This window comes from Mesoplodon densirostris, chromosome 5 (genome assembly GCF_025265405.1).
Source record: "Mesoplodon densirostris isolate mMesDen1 chromosome 5, mMesDen1 primary haplotype, whole genome shotgun sequence".
NCBI classification, from domain to species: Eukaryota; Metazoa; Chordata; class Mammalia; order Artiodactyla; family Ziphiidae; genus Mesoplodon; species Mesoplodon densirostris.
The window spans coordinates 78,575,247-78,589,303 of record NC_082665.1 but is presented as its reverse complement, the minus strand read 5'-3'; the positions used below and the strand labels follow the sequence as shown (position 1 = coordinate 78,589,303).

General features: G+C 42.1%; 1 protein-coding gene across 1 annotated transcript in view; it reads left to right on the top strand.

Annotated features, from left to right (window-relative positions):
• Positions 1–983: 983 nt before the first annotated feature.
• The window catches only part of COL6A6 (collagen type VI alpha 6 chain), a 107,394-nt gene continuing 94,320 nt past the window's right edge, over positions 984–14,057 (top strand). Inside the window, 7 exon segments of the mRNA XM_060098820.1 lie at positions 984–1,044; positions 3,358–3,945; positions 5,208–5,828; positions 6,876–7,436; positions 8,582–9,139; positions 12,371–12,589; positions 12,592–12,945. Coding sequence (XP_059954803.1) covers positions 984–1,044; positions 3,358–3,945; positions 5,208–5,828; positions 6,876–7,436; positions 8,582–9,139; positions 12,371–12,589; positions 12,592–12,945 — 2,962 coding nt within the window.

Below are 14,057 nucleotides of genomic sequence, written 5' to 3'. Positions count from 1 at the left end.
AATTTTTCATGGCAAAGGTCCCTTTTCTGAAAGGGTGAAATATTACACAATAGGAGCCTGCCTGACAAGGAATGAGACAGCCATTTGTATCAAATACACGTTTGGGTATGAATTAAGCAAGAAACAGAAATACTAGTTTATTAACACAGATCAATTCATTTTTTATTCAGTGGATGAATGAGTGAATGAATGAGCCCAACCTGTTTAATTGAAATATTTATTGTCAATATCTTCAATATCCTATTTTATCCCATGAAACGAATAATTCAAGGTGGCTGAAAATGCTTTAGGCCAAACTAGAATTGGAAAATTTGCTTCATGCGGTTCTAGGTTGTTGGAAGAAAAATGGTACCAATTGCATCACTCGGAGGACCAAGACATTGTATGCAATATGGAGGATCACTACTTATTTCTTTATGTCTTCTCTCAAATTTAAGAATAAAGGGAAATAGTTACCTTTCTAATCATGTAGGAAAAGGAGAAAAGAGAATTTTGACTACATCTAGAAATACTTCTCAAGTATGAAACACACCTACATGTTCATGAAGGAAAATTTGCAAATCAGCTCTTAGACTGTGTCCCAACTGTGAACTCTGAATTGTCTTGGCAATGAGTGGACAGAGGGTGACATGAGGCTATAGGAAAATTGATTAGTAGGAACACATAATATTGGTGGAATTAGAATGCATCTGGCTGCTTCCATTGACAATCTAAAATCTCATGTTTCTACAGGGTCTGGGGACCAGGAGAAGCTTTTGTGATACTGTAAGTGTTGACGGTTCATTTTTCTCCAAGGCACTTCACAGAGCTGAAGGTCAGGGAACCTCAGAAATTCCTTGTCTTCACCCAATTTATTATATAATTTTGTGTGCTCATATGTGTTTGAGTCTTGATTTCCAAGTAATATACACAACAATTTTAGATGTTTATATTTTTGCCTTTTCAGATTTCAAGTTGGTGATTTTTCAGGTTATAATATGAAAATGCTGCTCACTTTGCTCCTTATGATAATTTGTTCCCATGTTTCTGTCAACCAACATTCTGGTAAGGAAAAAAATGAAAAGAATTATTTTCTTAATTTTCATTATGGAAAATAATATATGAGTTTGACTTGCTTAAAAGTTAAGAGTTTTGTTTTGCTTTGTTTTGATTTTGATGATGGTAAGGGTGGGAGTGGCAGCTCAGTTTCTTTTGATGCCACCCTGTGTTCCTTTGAAGATCATTTGTTTTTGGATCTTATTCCTTGTTCACAATAGGAGGATATAAGAGCTATTTTCTTGTCCTCAGTTTCAACTCCTTCTAGGTCTGGGAGGTTGCATGAAAATTCTCTTTTAACATTAGGTTCAGGCTTGGAAAATTTGAAATGTCTCTTCCTAATTTGTTTGTGCTGAAACATTTGTCTTGGTTAAGCATCCAGATTTTGCTCCAATTTAAACTGAGTGTCTGAGTATTGTAAAGAAAGTGCTTTTACCTTGAAGAGAGAGCTCCAGAGCCATCCACTGTCAGCAATCTATGTCCAGTGGACTTCAAGTCAAAATACTGGCCAAGCCTTCACAGCCTCTACCACCTCCTAAATAATCAGTTCTTATACTGGTCACTTCATGTGCAGGGCCACCTAGATTGGCTTTTACAGTTTTCTCAAGGACTCTGACCTTGGAAGCAAGTTTTCTGGAGAGACAGATTAGACTTTGCCCTGCAAACATCTTCCTTTGATGTCTCACTAGGCCTATTATTAAGCTTTTTAAAGAAAGACAGTGCTTTTTCCCCAGTTGTTCTGTGGTTCCGATATAGTGATGGGCCTGGTTAGAACCTAAATATGCCTCCTGTGCCAGTGGCTACATTTCTTTTCTCCATACAAAATGTGGGGATTTGTCCATGAATAGAAAGGTCACTTTTGGTCACAAGTCAAGCCATCCTAGGCAGTACTCACCTGACAGTCCTCAGAGGGGTTCCAGCCTTCTCTTGGAGGAAGATGTTGATCCCCCTCAATTAGTTTTTCCCCTGAGATTCTGCTGGCTATATGATCATCAAAGCAATCTCAAACTGGTTGAAATCAGGTTGTTTAGAAGAAAAGAAAGAATGATTTTATCCACTATGCCTTGATCAGACTGCTCCAAAGAGACTGAAGTAACATGCTGGGGTGCCAAAGGTGATTTCCTCGCAGTTGTAGACAGGAAAAGATTAAAGTTCTTTTAATTTGATTAGAATTTATCTTGTGACTATTTCAGATAATCAGAAACTCAGAGTGAGGAGAGACCTTAGATATTTTCTAGTTGAATCTACTCATTTTAAATATGAGGAAGCTGAGGCCCAAGTATACTGAATGGCTTGACAGAGCTGGAAGAATTAGCTGATAACAAAGTCAGGACTCACATTGCGTGTTCAATTACACTGTATTTTCTTAAACATACACCATCCAGACACACACAAATATTTCCCTCCCTTCCCTGGACCAGAAATGGAGCTTACAGAACAGTGGTAAGAGCTCTGAATTCAAACCAGCAGACAGACCATGAGCGAATGATATTTTGTGCTTGAACCAAATAACTCTCTATCACATAAAAATATAATTTTACATACCTAGCATTGAATCTGGCATCGAATGAAGCCTTAAAACCTCAGCAAAGTATTGTATTCCTCTATAAAAATTATATTCTTAATAGAAATTAAAAGTATAATCCTATTCCTAGCTTAAGGTAGGAATGTTAATGTTAATGTTTCTATCACATTTTACATTTGTGAGAATAAATTTACCAATTATAATGTGCACTCATCAAAAAATATTGTAAATAACTTTAAGATAGATTAATGCAATCTCATATTTATGATTTTTAGGATTCTTTTTAAACTTCACCAATATGACACTTTGAATACAAAACTAATATATTTATAAGTTAATCAGATCACTTGTTGCATTGCTTAAGTGGAAATCACAATGAAAGGCTATTTTTTAGATTTCTCCATTCAAACAAATTTGATTAGATTCTCAATGAAAATGTTTATCGTGTTGATATAAATTGAGGTCAAATTCTGAAAGAAAAAAAAGACACGGGGAAATTATCCACTAAACACATAAAAACCCATGATTTTTTACTTCTTTATATTTACCTATTTCTACTTAATTCCTTGCAAAAGTGATGCTTAATTTCATGATCAGTTCAAACAAGAGAGTGTATAAAGAATCAGCCCAAGAAACAATATTTTTCTTGAGAGAATGTGTATTATTTTCAGCGCATTGGAAAGATATTACAAATACAAGCAAAAGGGGGAAGTAATGTTTTTCCCATATGGTTGGCATTAAACTTGGTAGTAAATTTTTGAAGTTTGCTTTGTTTGTGTTTGTCTGTGGGTTTGTAGGCCCTGAGTATGCCGATGTGGTGTTTCTGGTGGACAGCTCTGACCACCTGGGAATTAAATCATTCCCATTTGTAAAGACATTCATCAACAAAATGATCACCAGCCTCCCCATAGAGGCCGACAAGTACCGTGTGGGCCTGGCCCAGTACAGCGATGGGCTCCACAGAGAATTCCAGCTCAGCACCTTCAAGAGCAGAGGCCCCATGTTGAACCACCTCAAGAAGAACGTCAGGTTCCTGGGTGGCTCCCTGCGGATTGGGAACACTCTCCAGGAGGTGCACACAACCTACTTCTCAAACAGGAGGGACAGGAGACAGTTTCCCCCAATCCTGGTGGTCCTGGCTTCGGCCGAGTCTGAGGATGCAGTGGAAGAGGCCTCCAAGGTGCTGCGCAACGACGGGGTGAGGATCATCTCTGTGGGGATGCAGGGGGCGTCCGAGGAGACCCTGAAGGCCATGGCCACAGGCCCGTTCCACTACAGCCTCCGGACGGTCCGAGACCTCAGCACGTTCTCCCAAAACATGACGCAGATTCTCAAGGATGCGGCTCAGTACAAGGAAGGAGCAGTCAATGACATTCTTGTGGAAGGTGGGTTCAGGGTGCGTGTGTAGCGATGATGATAAAATGCTTTTGGAAGATCAACAAGAGGAGAAGATGGAGACTCTATGAACATCCCCTTCCCCAAAAGCTGGGCTGCATTTTCAGATGTTAAATTCTGCATAAATCATTCTGGAATGATTGTGGCCTTTTAAAATCCAGTGAACTCGGTGAGCCTTGGTTTTCCATGTTTCACTTATTGCTCGTCATTCACAGGCTGCCTCCACCCTGCTACCCAGCTGCCTGAGCTTTCTTCCTGGGCTTCAGTTGCTATGTAGTTTTATTCCTGGTTCATTTAAAAGGTCAATTTGCTCCTAAAAAAATCCTTGACTCCAGAAGCCATATAATGTCATCACAGGATGTTAGAGCTTGAAACAACTTCAGGAAGTCCAAAACCTCTGTTCCACAGAGAGGAACTTGCGGGCCCTCTTAGAGATGATGTGATCTGGTCCTGGATGAGGCTGCAGTCTGGAGTCAGAGCCACGCCTGTGTGGTTTCAGTCCCGCGCTGCCCCTTCCTGCGGCTCTGTTCTAAATTAGCTTCCCCATGTTCTGCTCCAACTCCAACCTGCTGTCCTGGTCTGTCCCCTTGTACTCTCCTATTAGCAAGAATGGCCAAGAGTTTATGAACATCATTCAAGAGAGGGGCAGGAGAGAGCCAATAAAAAATAATTTGCTCAAAGTGTACAAGTCCAGACAAGTGATGTAAGAAACTCACATTATGTCTGGTTAAGTCAGTTTGAGTGAGATGACATATATAACTGTCTATTGATACTGGAGAACGCTGCTTTTCTTGTAGCAATCTATGAAAATATGGGAATCCTATTACTAGCATCTTTCCCAAATAAAATATTGGAATGTCAATTGCTATTCCATTATCATTCTTTAAGAATGTGGACTATAAATGCTGATTTTATTAGTGATTTTAATACAATAGCAGTAGCTTCTGTTCACTGAGTGACTTTTATGTGCCAGGCCCCATGCTAAACACATGATCTCAGTTAATCCCCATAACAACTCTATGAGATCAATATTATGGTTACCTACATTTTACAGATGTGAAAATTGGAGCTGGAAGGCTAGCTAAGCTCCCACCTTTGAACCCAGGACCCTCTGATCTCAGCTTCATAATCATTTTGTACACCTCCTTCCATCTTTAAGGGCATAACTAAGTTCTGGTTGAGTTCTCCATGTCTTTTAATGCTGAGCAGAGATGCTGAATTGAAACTCTGCCTGTTCATTCCTTGCCCACAGTTTGCCAAGGCGCTTCTGTGGCAGACGTTGTGTTCCTGTTGGATATGTCCATCAACGGCAGCTGGGAGGACTTTGACTATCTTAAAGAATTCCTGGAAGAAAGTGTATCTGCTCTGGACATCAAGGAAAACTGCATGAGGGTTGGCCTTGTGGCCTATAGCAATGAGACAAAGGTGATTAATCCACTGAGCAGTGGCATAAACAAGTCAGAGATTCTCCAGGATATACAGAGCCTCTCTCCCCAGGCCGGGAAGGCCTACACTGGAGCTGCCTTGAGAAAGATCAGGAAGGAGGTCTTCAGCGTGCAGCACGGCAGTCGGAAGAATCAGGGGGTGCCACAGATAGCTGTGCTGGTGACCCACAGCCTGTCTGAGGACAACGTTACCAGGGCTGCTGTGAACCTCCGGCGCCAGGGGGTGACCATCTTCACCATGGGCATAGAGGGGGCCAGCGACGCCCAGCTGGAGAAGATCGCATCTCACCCTGCCGAGCAGTACGTCTCCAAACTGAAAACCTTCTCCGACCTGGCTGCCCACAACCAGACGTTTCTAAAGAAACTGCGGAACCAGATCACACACACAGTCTCTGTCATTTCCGGAAGGACTGAAACCCTCAAATCTGGTAAAACCTTTTGCTGAGAGAAGGATTATTCGTTTTGCTTTTTTCTTGTCTTGCAGGTGTTCTGTCTACAAAAGGGCTTGGCGGGCATGATGTAGGGAGGGAGAGTGGGTTCCTGACTTCTTAATTTAACTTGATAATAGGAAACGTAAATTGGGGGAGAATAAAAGCTATTGAGGTGTTGGAATGGGAAGAAGGGATTTCTTTTTTTATTTGCTCTTTTGCACCACTTTACTTGGATTCTTTGTTACTTCTCAACACTCCAGAATACCTTCCTTTTTTATTTCCTCCTCTGCACTTTTTCCTTTCTCACCTTTGCCTCTCATGTTTCCTTGCTCTTTCCTTTCTTTTTTTGTGTGTGAGTACTTTTCTCTCCCTCCTCTTCTTCCCTCAGCCTCAAATTCCAATTTAGAGAATAAACAGGAATCATGATTTGGATTGAGGACAGAGTAATGAATTTATTGGGAGGTACTATTCTAGTATCAGTGAGTTTAGAGAGAGACAGAGAGCAATGTATTTCATATATTTCATACATACATATGTATTTTTCATAAATTTTGTGTGTGCATGCAATACGCATATATATCTGCATCCTTCAACAAATATTTAGAGCATGTCGACTGCAGAAGGGTCACTGCCTGACATAAATAAGGCCACTGACAAGACCCCTGGTTGTGTTAAGTAAATACTTTGTTCAAGATTTCAAGAAAGACAGCACTTTGTCCACCATGTCCAGGTAAATGCTACCTTCTCTAGCACGCAAATCACCACTTAACATTTTGCTAAGCAGTTACTCCCTGCTAAGAGAAGTGACTTGTAAAAAGCATCTACATGTTTTCTTTCTAATCTTCTACTACATCCAGATTGACTCTGATTCTTGATACAAATCATCTCAAACTGTCACAGACAATTCATTTGGGTCTTAACACGGAGAAACTGTTTCCCATTTTTCTGTCTGATGAGGCTGGTGTTTGCCCTTCCTCCCACCTGCCCCTGTGTCTCTGTCCCACTTGCCCCAGCGCCACACTCAGTTTTCGTGTTGCATTTTAGGTTGTGTGGACACTGAGGAAGCAGACATCTATCTGCTCATCGATGGCTCTGGGAGCACCCAGGCCACGGACTTCCAGGAAATGAAGACCTTCCTGTCGGAGGTTGTAGGGATGTTCAACATCGCTCCCCAGAAGGTGCGAGTTGGGGCTGTCCAGTATGCTGACCGCTGGGACTTGGAATTTGAGATCAATAAATACACCAACAAGCATGATGTGCGAAAGGCCATCGAGAACATCAGGCAGCTGGGCGGGAACACAAACACAGGCGCAGCCTTGAACTTCACCCTGGGGCTGCTGCAGAAAGCAAAGAGGCAGCGGGAAAACAGAGTGCCATGCCACCTTGTTCTCCTGACCAACAGTGTGTCCCAGGACAGCATCTTGGGGCCCGCAAACAGACTAAGAGAGGAGCTCATCCACGTCTATGCCATCGGGGTCAAGGAGGCTAACGAGACACAGCTGCGAGAAATCGCAGGCAAGGAGAAGCGGGTGTACTATGTGCATGACTTTGATGCCTTGAAAGACATAAGAAACCAGGTTGTTCAAGAAATCTGTGCCAAAGAAGGTAGGACTCCTTGCCTTTGGACTTCAGCTCCCAAATTGCTTTCCTGCAGTATTTTATTTTTTTTATTTTTTTACTTGAAATATAGTTGATTTACAATGCTGTGTTAACTTCTGCTGTACAGTTATACATATATACACATTCTTTTTCATATTCTTTTCCATTATAGTTTATCACAGGATATTGAATATACTTTCCTGTGCTGTACATTAGGACCTTTTTGTTTATCCATCCTATACATAACAATTTGCATCTGCTTTCTGCAGTGTTTGATGTTGCAGGTGTGCAGAAACAGCATAAGTGACCAAGCTGAGATTCATTGACTCGTGGAGCTGTTTATTATCCAGGACAAAATGAAGGGCCCATTATAGTGTTGCTCTAATTATTATTATCTGAAGCATAAGAAGAATATTTCAGGTTTATTTCAGTTGCTTTTTAATAAAATTTGTCTGAAATCTAGAGCTAGATAAGTAATTTTCAACTAGGGGTGATTTTTCCCCCTCAGGGGATGGTTGGTAATGTCTAGAGACAATTTTGGTGGTGATAACTAGGGGAGTGCTAATTAATTAGCTACTAATAAGTATTAATTAGCTTCTCCCCACAAATCCCTGTGAGGATAGATCTATGATTAGACACTGCCTGTGTAATATGATCAAATGATTTCTGATTTTAAGTAGTACTACAGGTTTATTTAAGTTGCTTTTTGGTAAAACGTGTATCAGTAGTTTTCAACCAGGGTTGATTTTGCCCCCTTAGGGAATAGTTGGCAATGTCCAGAGACATTTTTGGTGGTCATATTTGGGGCAGCACTACTGGCATCTAACAGGTAGAGGGCAGGGCTACTGCTAAACATCCTACAGTATCCTACAGTACATGGATGGCCCTCCACAATACAAATTTTCCAGCCCACAATGTCAGTAGTGCTGAGGTTGAGAAACCCTGAGTTACATATTAAAGCAAATTACTAAATAACAAAGAGAATAGGCTCCCTCTCATTGCCTTCAATGCATTATTTACCTGATAACAGCCCTTACCAAGTACATGCTTAACTTACATATAGAATTATTTGTGTTTTGGGTTTACCTGTTCACTCTTAATCTTTCTACATGAAGCCAACTTGAATAACCCATCTTCTTTCTCTTGTGTAGCCTGCAAAGAGATGAAGGCCGACATCATATTTCTGGTGGACAGTTCTGGCAGTATAGGACTTGAAAACTTCATCAAAATGAAAACATTTATGAAAAACCTGGTGAACAAATCTCAGATTGGGGGAGATAGGGTGCAAATCGGTGTAGTCCAATTCAGTGACATCAATAAGGAGGAGTTTCAGCTCAACAGATATATGTCCCAGGGGGAAATTTCAGATGCAATAGACCGAATGGCTCACATTGGAGAAAATACCTTGACCGGTAGCGCCCTGACCTTCGTGTCTCAGTACTTCAGCCCTGCCAAGGGGGCCCGGCCCAACGTCAGGAAGTTCCTCATCCTCATCACGGACGGTGAGGCTCAGGACGTAGTCAAGGACCCAGCAGTGGCACTTCGGCAAGAAGGCATAATTATCTACTCCGTGGGGGTGTTTGGCTCCAATGTCACCCAGCTTGAGGAGATCAGTGGGAGGCCAGAGATGGTTTTTTATGTTGAGAATTTTGACATTCTGCAGCACATTGAAGACGACCTTGTTTTTGGAATATGCAGCCCCCTTGAAGGTAGGCGTGGGCATATTCACTATAGGGGGATTATCCAAATGCCACACATACATGTTAGTCATTGTTTCTTGAACTAAGCAGACTACTATTTGAACATTGTATCCTAGTGGCTTTTGACTTGCTTATAGAAATGAAAGTTTCCTCAACAGAACTGTTAAATTAGACAGTAAGGAACAATTCTGATCCACCTAGATTCTTTCCCTTTTGTAGACAAAACACTAGGGTGATGAATCCTCCATTTAAGGAAAATAGTATCATACTGGATTTTAGGTCTGGTTCCCTAGAAGCAGAAGCTGAGTCAGGGGTTCTTGTGGAAGTGATTTATTTATTTATTTATCTATTGCTTTTCATTTTTTAAAAATTTTATTGAAGTATAGTTGATTTACAATGTCGTGTTAGTCTCAGGTGTACAGCAAAGTGACTCAGTTATACATACATATATATATATGTTCTTTTTCAGTTTCTTTTCCCATATAAGTTATTATAAAATATTGAGTATAATTCCCTGTTCTATACCATAGGTCCTTGTTGGTTATCTATTTTATATATAGTAGTGTGTATATGTTAATCCCAACCTCCTAATTTACCCCTTCCCCCCTCCTCCCCTTTAGCGACCGTAAGTCTGTTTTCTGTCTCTGAGTTTGTTTTGTAAATAAGTTCATTTGTATCTTTTTCTTTTTAGATTCCACAGTATAAGTGATATCATATTATATTTGTCTTTCTCTATCTGGCTTACTTCACTTAGTATGATCATCTCTAGGCCCATGCATGTTGCTGCAAATGGTATTATTTCATTCTTTTTATGGCTGAGTAATATTCCATAATATATATGGACATTTAGGTTGTTCCTTGCCTCAGCTATTGTAAACAGTGCTGCTCTGAACATTGGGATGCATGTATGTTTTCAAATTATGGTTACCTCTGGATTTATGCTCAGGAGTGGGATTGCAGCATCATACAGTAGCTCTATTTTTAGTTTTTTAAGGAATCTCCATACTGTTCTCCATAGTGGCTTCACCAATTTACATTGCCACCAACAATGTAGGAGGGTTCCCTTTTCTCCACACCTCTCCAGCATTCATTATTTGTAGACTTTTTGATTTATTGAGGAGGTGTTTTCAGAAGAGAAGTAAGGAGGGCAGGACAGGGCATGGGTAAGAGTTAAGCAAGGAGGTGGTCTCAGCTGGAGTCTGGCTTCAGCCTCATCCCATGGGGAGCACTGGAGCATGAATTACATCACAGAGTCGGTTCCACCTTAAGGCAGGGGCCCAGCCTTGTATAATCTGAGTTTGGGGGCTACGTGTGGTCCACCGAGACAGGCGATAGAGGGGTATAACCTCCTGGGCAAGGTGTCTCCCCTTTGACCTAACATCCACTATACATGTTTGCTCATTTTACAATTTTTAAAAATCAATACTTACATAAAATGAGATAATCTTTGTAAAAACATGTTAATATTTATTAAATCCTATAAAGGAGGAATATAATATAGGAACTTGAGCAATGGATGCTTCCAAGGAAATAAATAGGGTAGTCACCAACGTGTTCCTAGGAGACTGCAGAGTAAGGGAAGTGATAAAACTTAGAAATAAGGGGCTGATTTTTATTGCGACCCATGGGACTTGATGACAGAGGCATTCTGAAAAACCTCTATGAAGGAGATGGATCTTAATGGAATTTTGAAGGAAAAGAGGGACATTGTTCTGTTGTTCAAATATCAGTTCTGGTCAACTCCCACTAGAAGTCTTGGTGACTGCTGTCTGTGTTTTGTGGCAAGAGGAATACACCTGGATTTCATGTCCTGGTAGCTCCACCCAGAACAAATCTGACCTTTTTGAAGGGTGCCAGCACTGAGCAGTCTACTCCCCAGCTCCCTGGGTAATCCAAGCAGGTCCCCTGGGCAGCCGAAGGCCAGAGGGACATAGTTTCTTCTTGTGTGGACCCAGACTTTCTGGAGAATTTGGTTATGGCTCTGTACACACGGCCTCTAGTTAGGGGCGTGAAGTGCATTGGCTTTCGGATTTGCAACAGCCCTACCACGGAGCAATAAAGTGGCTGTCAAGGAAGGGAATGTGGTGAGCCTCAGAGGGGGTGGTGGGAATCTTCTCACAGTTCCATTTCTCCAGAATGGATGAGTTAACATTTGGAACACACTTTCCTAAGGCCTGTAGAGGGATGGTGCTACATAGAGACTAAATCGTTCACCATCTTAAAATTCCACTTCTCCAGAATGAGTGAGTTGGAGTTTGGAACTCTGTACTTTGAGTTAGAATGTGATACACACATGGACTAATTGGGTCTTTCCTGCTTTACTTTTCCATGGCATTGACCCTACATTTAAAAAGTTAACAAGAAGTCGGGGCCTCCCTGGTGGCGCAAGTGGTTGAGAGTCCGCCTGCCGATGCAGGGGATACGGGTTCGTGCCCCGGTCTGGGAGGATCCCATATGCCGCGGAGCGGCTGGGCCCGTGAGCCATGGCCGCTGAGCCTGCGCGTCCGGAGCCTGCGCGTCCGGAGCCTGTGCTCCGCAACGGGGGAGGCCACAACAGTGAGAGGCCCGCATACCGCAAAAAAAAAAAAAAAAAAAAAAAAAAAAAGTTAACAAGAAGTCATGCTAGGACCACTTGGTTGGGCCAGGTATGAAATGGGTTTATTTTTATGATGAGGCCCAATCGCGAAAACAGACAATGTCTTAAGAAAGTCAAAAAGGGAGAAAATGTAACCTTGAAAAGTTAATCATGAAAAAATATAGTGTTGCCAAATTCATTTTCATCTGGTCATTTCCCCAGGGTTCATTTTAAGAATAAAATCTCATGATCCTTGTGGCTTAAAAAAAATAAACAAATTAGTGTAAATGAAAGCACGTGTTGAAGGTACCACTTACACAGGAAAATTTCCTCATAATTTTGAATTTTGTTTTTTTGGTCCAAAAGCACTTGACATGTTTGTCCCTGATGATCCTGTGACCCACCTTCCCACCCCCTTCCCACCCCCTGCAGTAGGCTTCACGTCACATCTGCCTTGTCCTAAAAGCCACCTAAATGAGCATTACTATGTACTGGCAGCACAAATGCATGTGTGTTGTGTCTGTTGTCCAGGGGGCGGACATTCCAATGTACAGCTTGATCCTATGGAGAGGAGACACTGGCATTTAAAAAACAGGTAGGGGAGGGGAGTCCTGCATGATGTGCAAGCTAATCTCATCCAGTTTTCCTTTCTCCTCTGCCTTCAGAATGCAAACGCATTGAAGTTTTAGACGTCGTGTTTGTAATTGACAACTCTGGCAGCATTGACCATGATGAGTATAATATCATGAAGGACTTCATGATTGACTTGGTGAAAAAAGCTGATGTGAGCAAGAATCATGTCCGGTTTGGGGCTCTGAAGTATGCGGATGACCCAGAGGTGCTGTTTTATCTGGATAAATTTGACACAAAATGGGATGTGATCTCGGACTCCAAAATGACCAACCCATGGGGGGCAACACTTACACCGCCAAGGCCCTGAGCTTCTCAGACCACATGTTCACTGAAGCCCGGGGCAGCCGCCTGCACAAGGGGGTCCCCCAGGTCCTCATCGTAATCACTGATGGGGAATCCCATGATGCCGATAAGCTCAATGCCACAGCCAAGGCCTTGCGGGACAAGGGCATCCTTGTCCTGGCCGTGGGGATCGCTGGTGCCAACCCCGTGGAGCTGTTGGCCATGGCAGGATCGAGTGACAAGTACTTCTTTGTGGAAACTTTTGGAGGCCTGAAGGGGATATTTTCAGATGTGTCCGCCAGTGTGTGTAACTCTTCAAAAGTAGGTAAGATTCATCCATTACGTTTTTAATTATCAGCAGAGGTCCAAATAAGGGAGAAACCAAAGAGAAGGGGAACTGAGGGTTCTGCAGAAGTTCCCACACTGTGGAATCTCAGGTTGGAAAGACCTCAAGGATGTTTCATTTGGCCTTCCACAACACTCCCACTCACTTCTGCCTAAACTCTTCCAACGATGGAAAATTCGCCATTTCGAACAGGCTTTATTTATTGGAACACAGATGTGTTTACATGCCTCTTTCACCCGCTAGTTCTCCTTCCTGTTCTTTTTTTTTTTTTTTTTTTTTTTTTTGCTGTACGCGGGCCTCTCACTGCTGTGGCCTCTCCCGTTGCGGAGCACAGGCTCCGGACGCACAGGCTCCGCGGCCATGGCTCGCGGGCCCAGCCGCTCCGCGGCATGTGGGATCCTCCGGGATCGGGGCACGAACCCGTGTCCCCTGCATCGGCAGGCGGACTCTCAACCACTGCGCCACCAGGGAAGCCCTCCTTCCTGTTCTTTACACAAGAAATCAAATCCCTCTCTTCCTAAGAACCAGCGACCACTGCTTGAAGTCCTCTCTCCTACATTCTGGAAGTCCCCTGTGCCTTCACCCGTTTCTGTTATGGCACAGATTCATTTGCAATATGGAGCCCAATGTTAAGCCCTCGGTTTTAGCCTCAGATGTTTCCAGAGAAGATTGTGAGCAGGACTTCTTTTGCCCTGGATGCTGTGTTTCTATTCCGGCAGCTGGAAATTGCATTGCTGTATGTATGTATGCATTCATTCATTCAGCTGCCACTTTACACTTTTGTTTCAAAGGGAGATTGTGGTTTATTAAAATTCCTTAGTATTTCTATTAGGATGTGTTTTACCAAAAATACCAAGTATTTTTTATTAGAAGAATTAATATTAATCAAGGATTTCAGTATCTTGGTGCAGCTCCTTTTAAATCTTATTTAACTTTCCTGTTTTTCATATGCCTTGCCTCCTGAGAATGCAGCTACTGTCTTTTTCTTTCACAAAACTAACAAAATGCATCTGGATCTCACTGAAAACTGGGATGAATCTCTTACTTTCTGTTGGCCAATATCTAAAAATCAATCTACCCCTTTCAAGTGA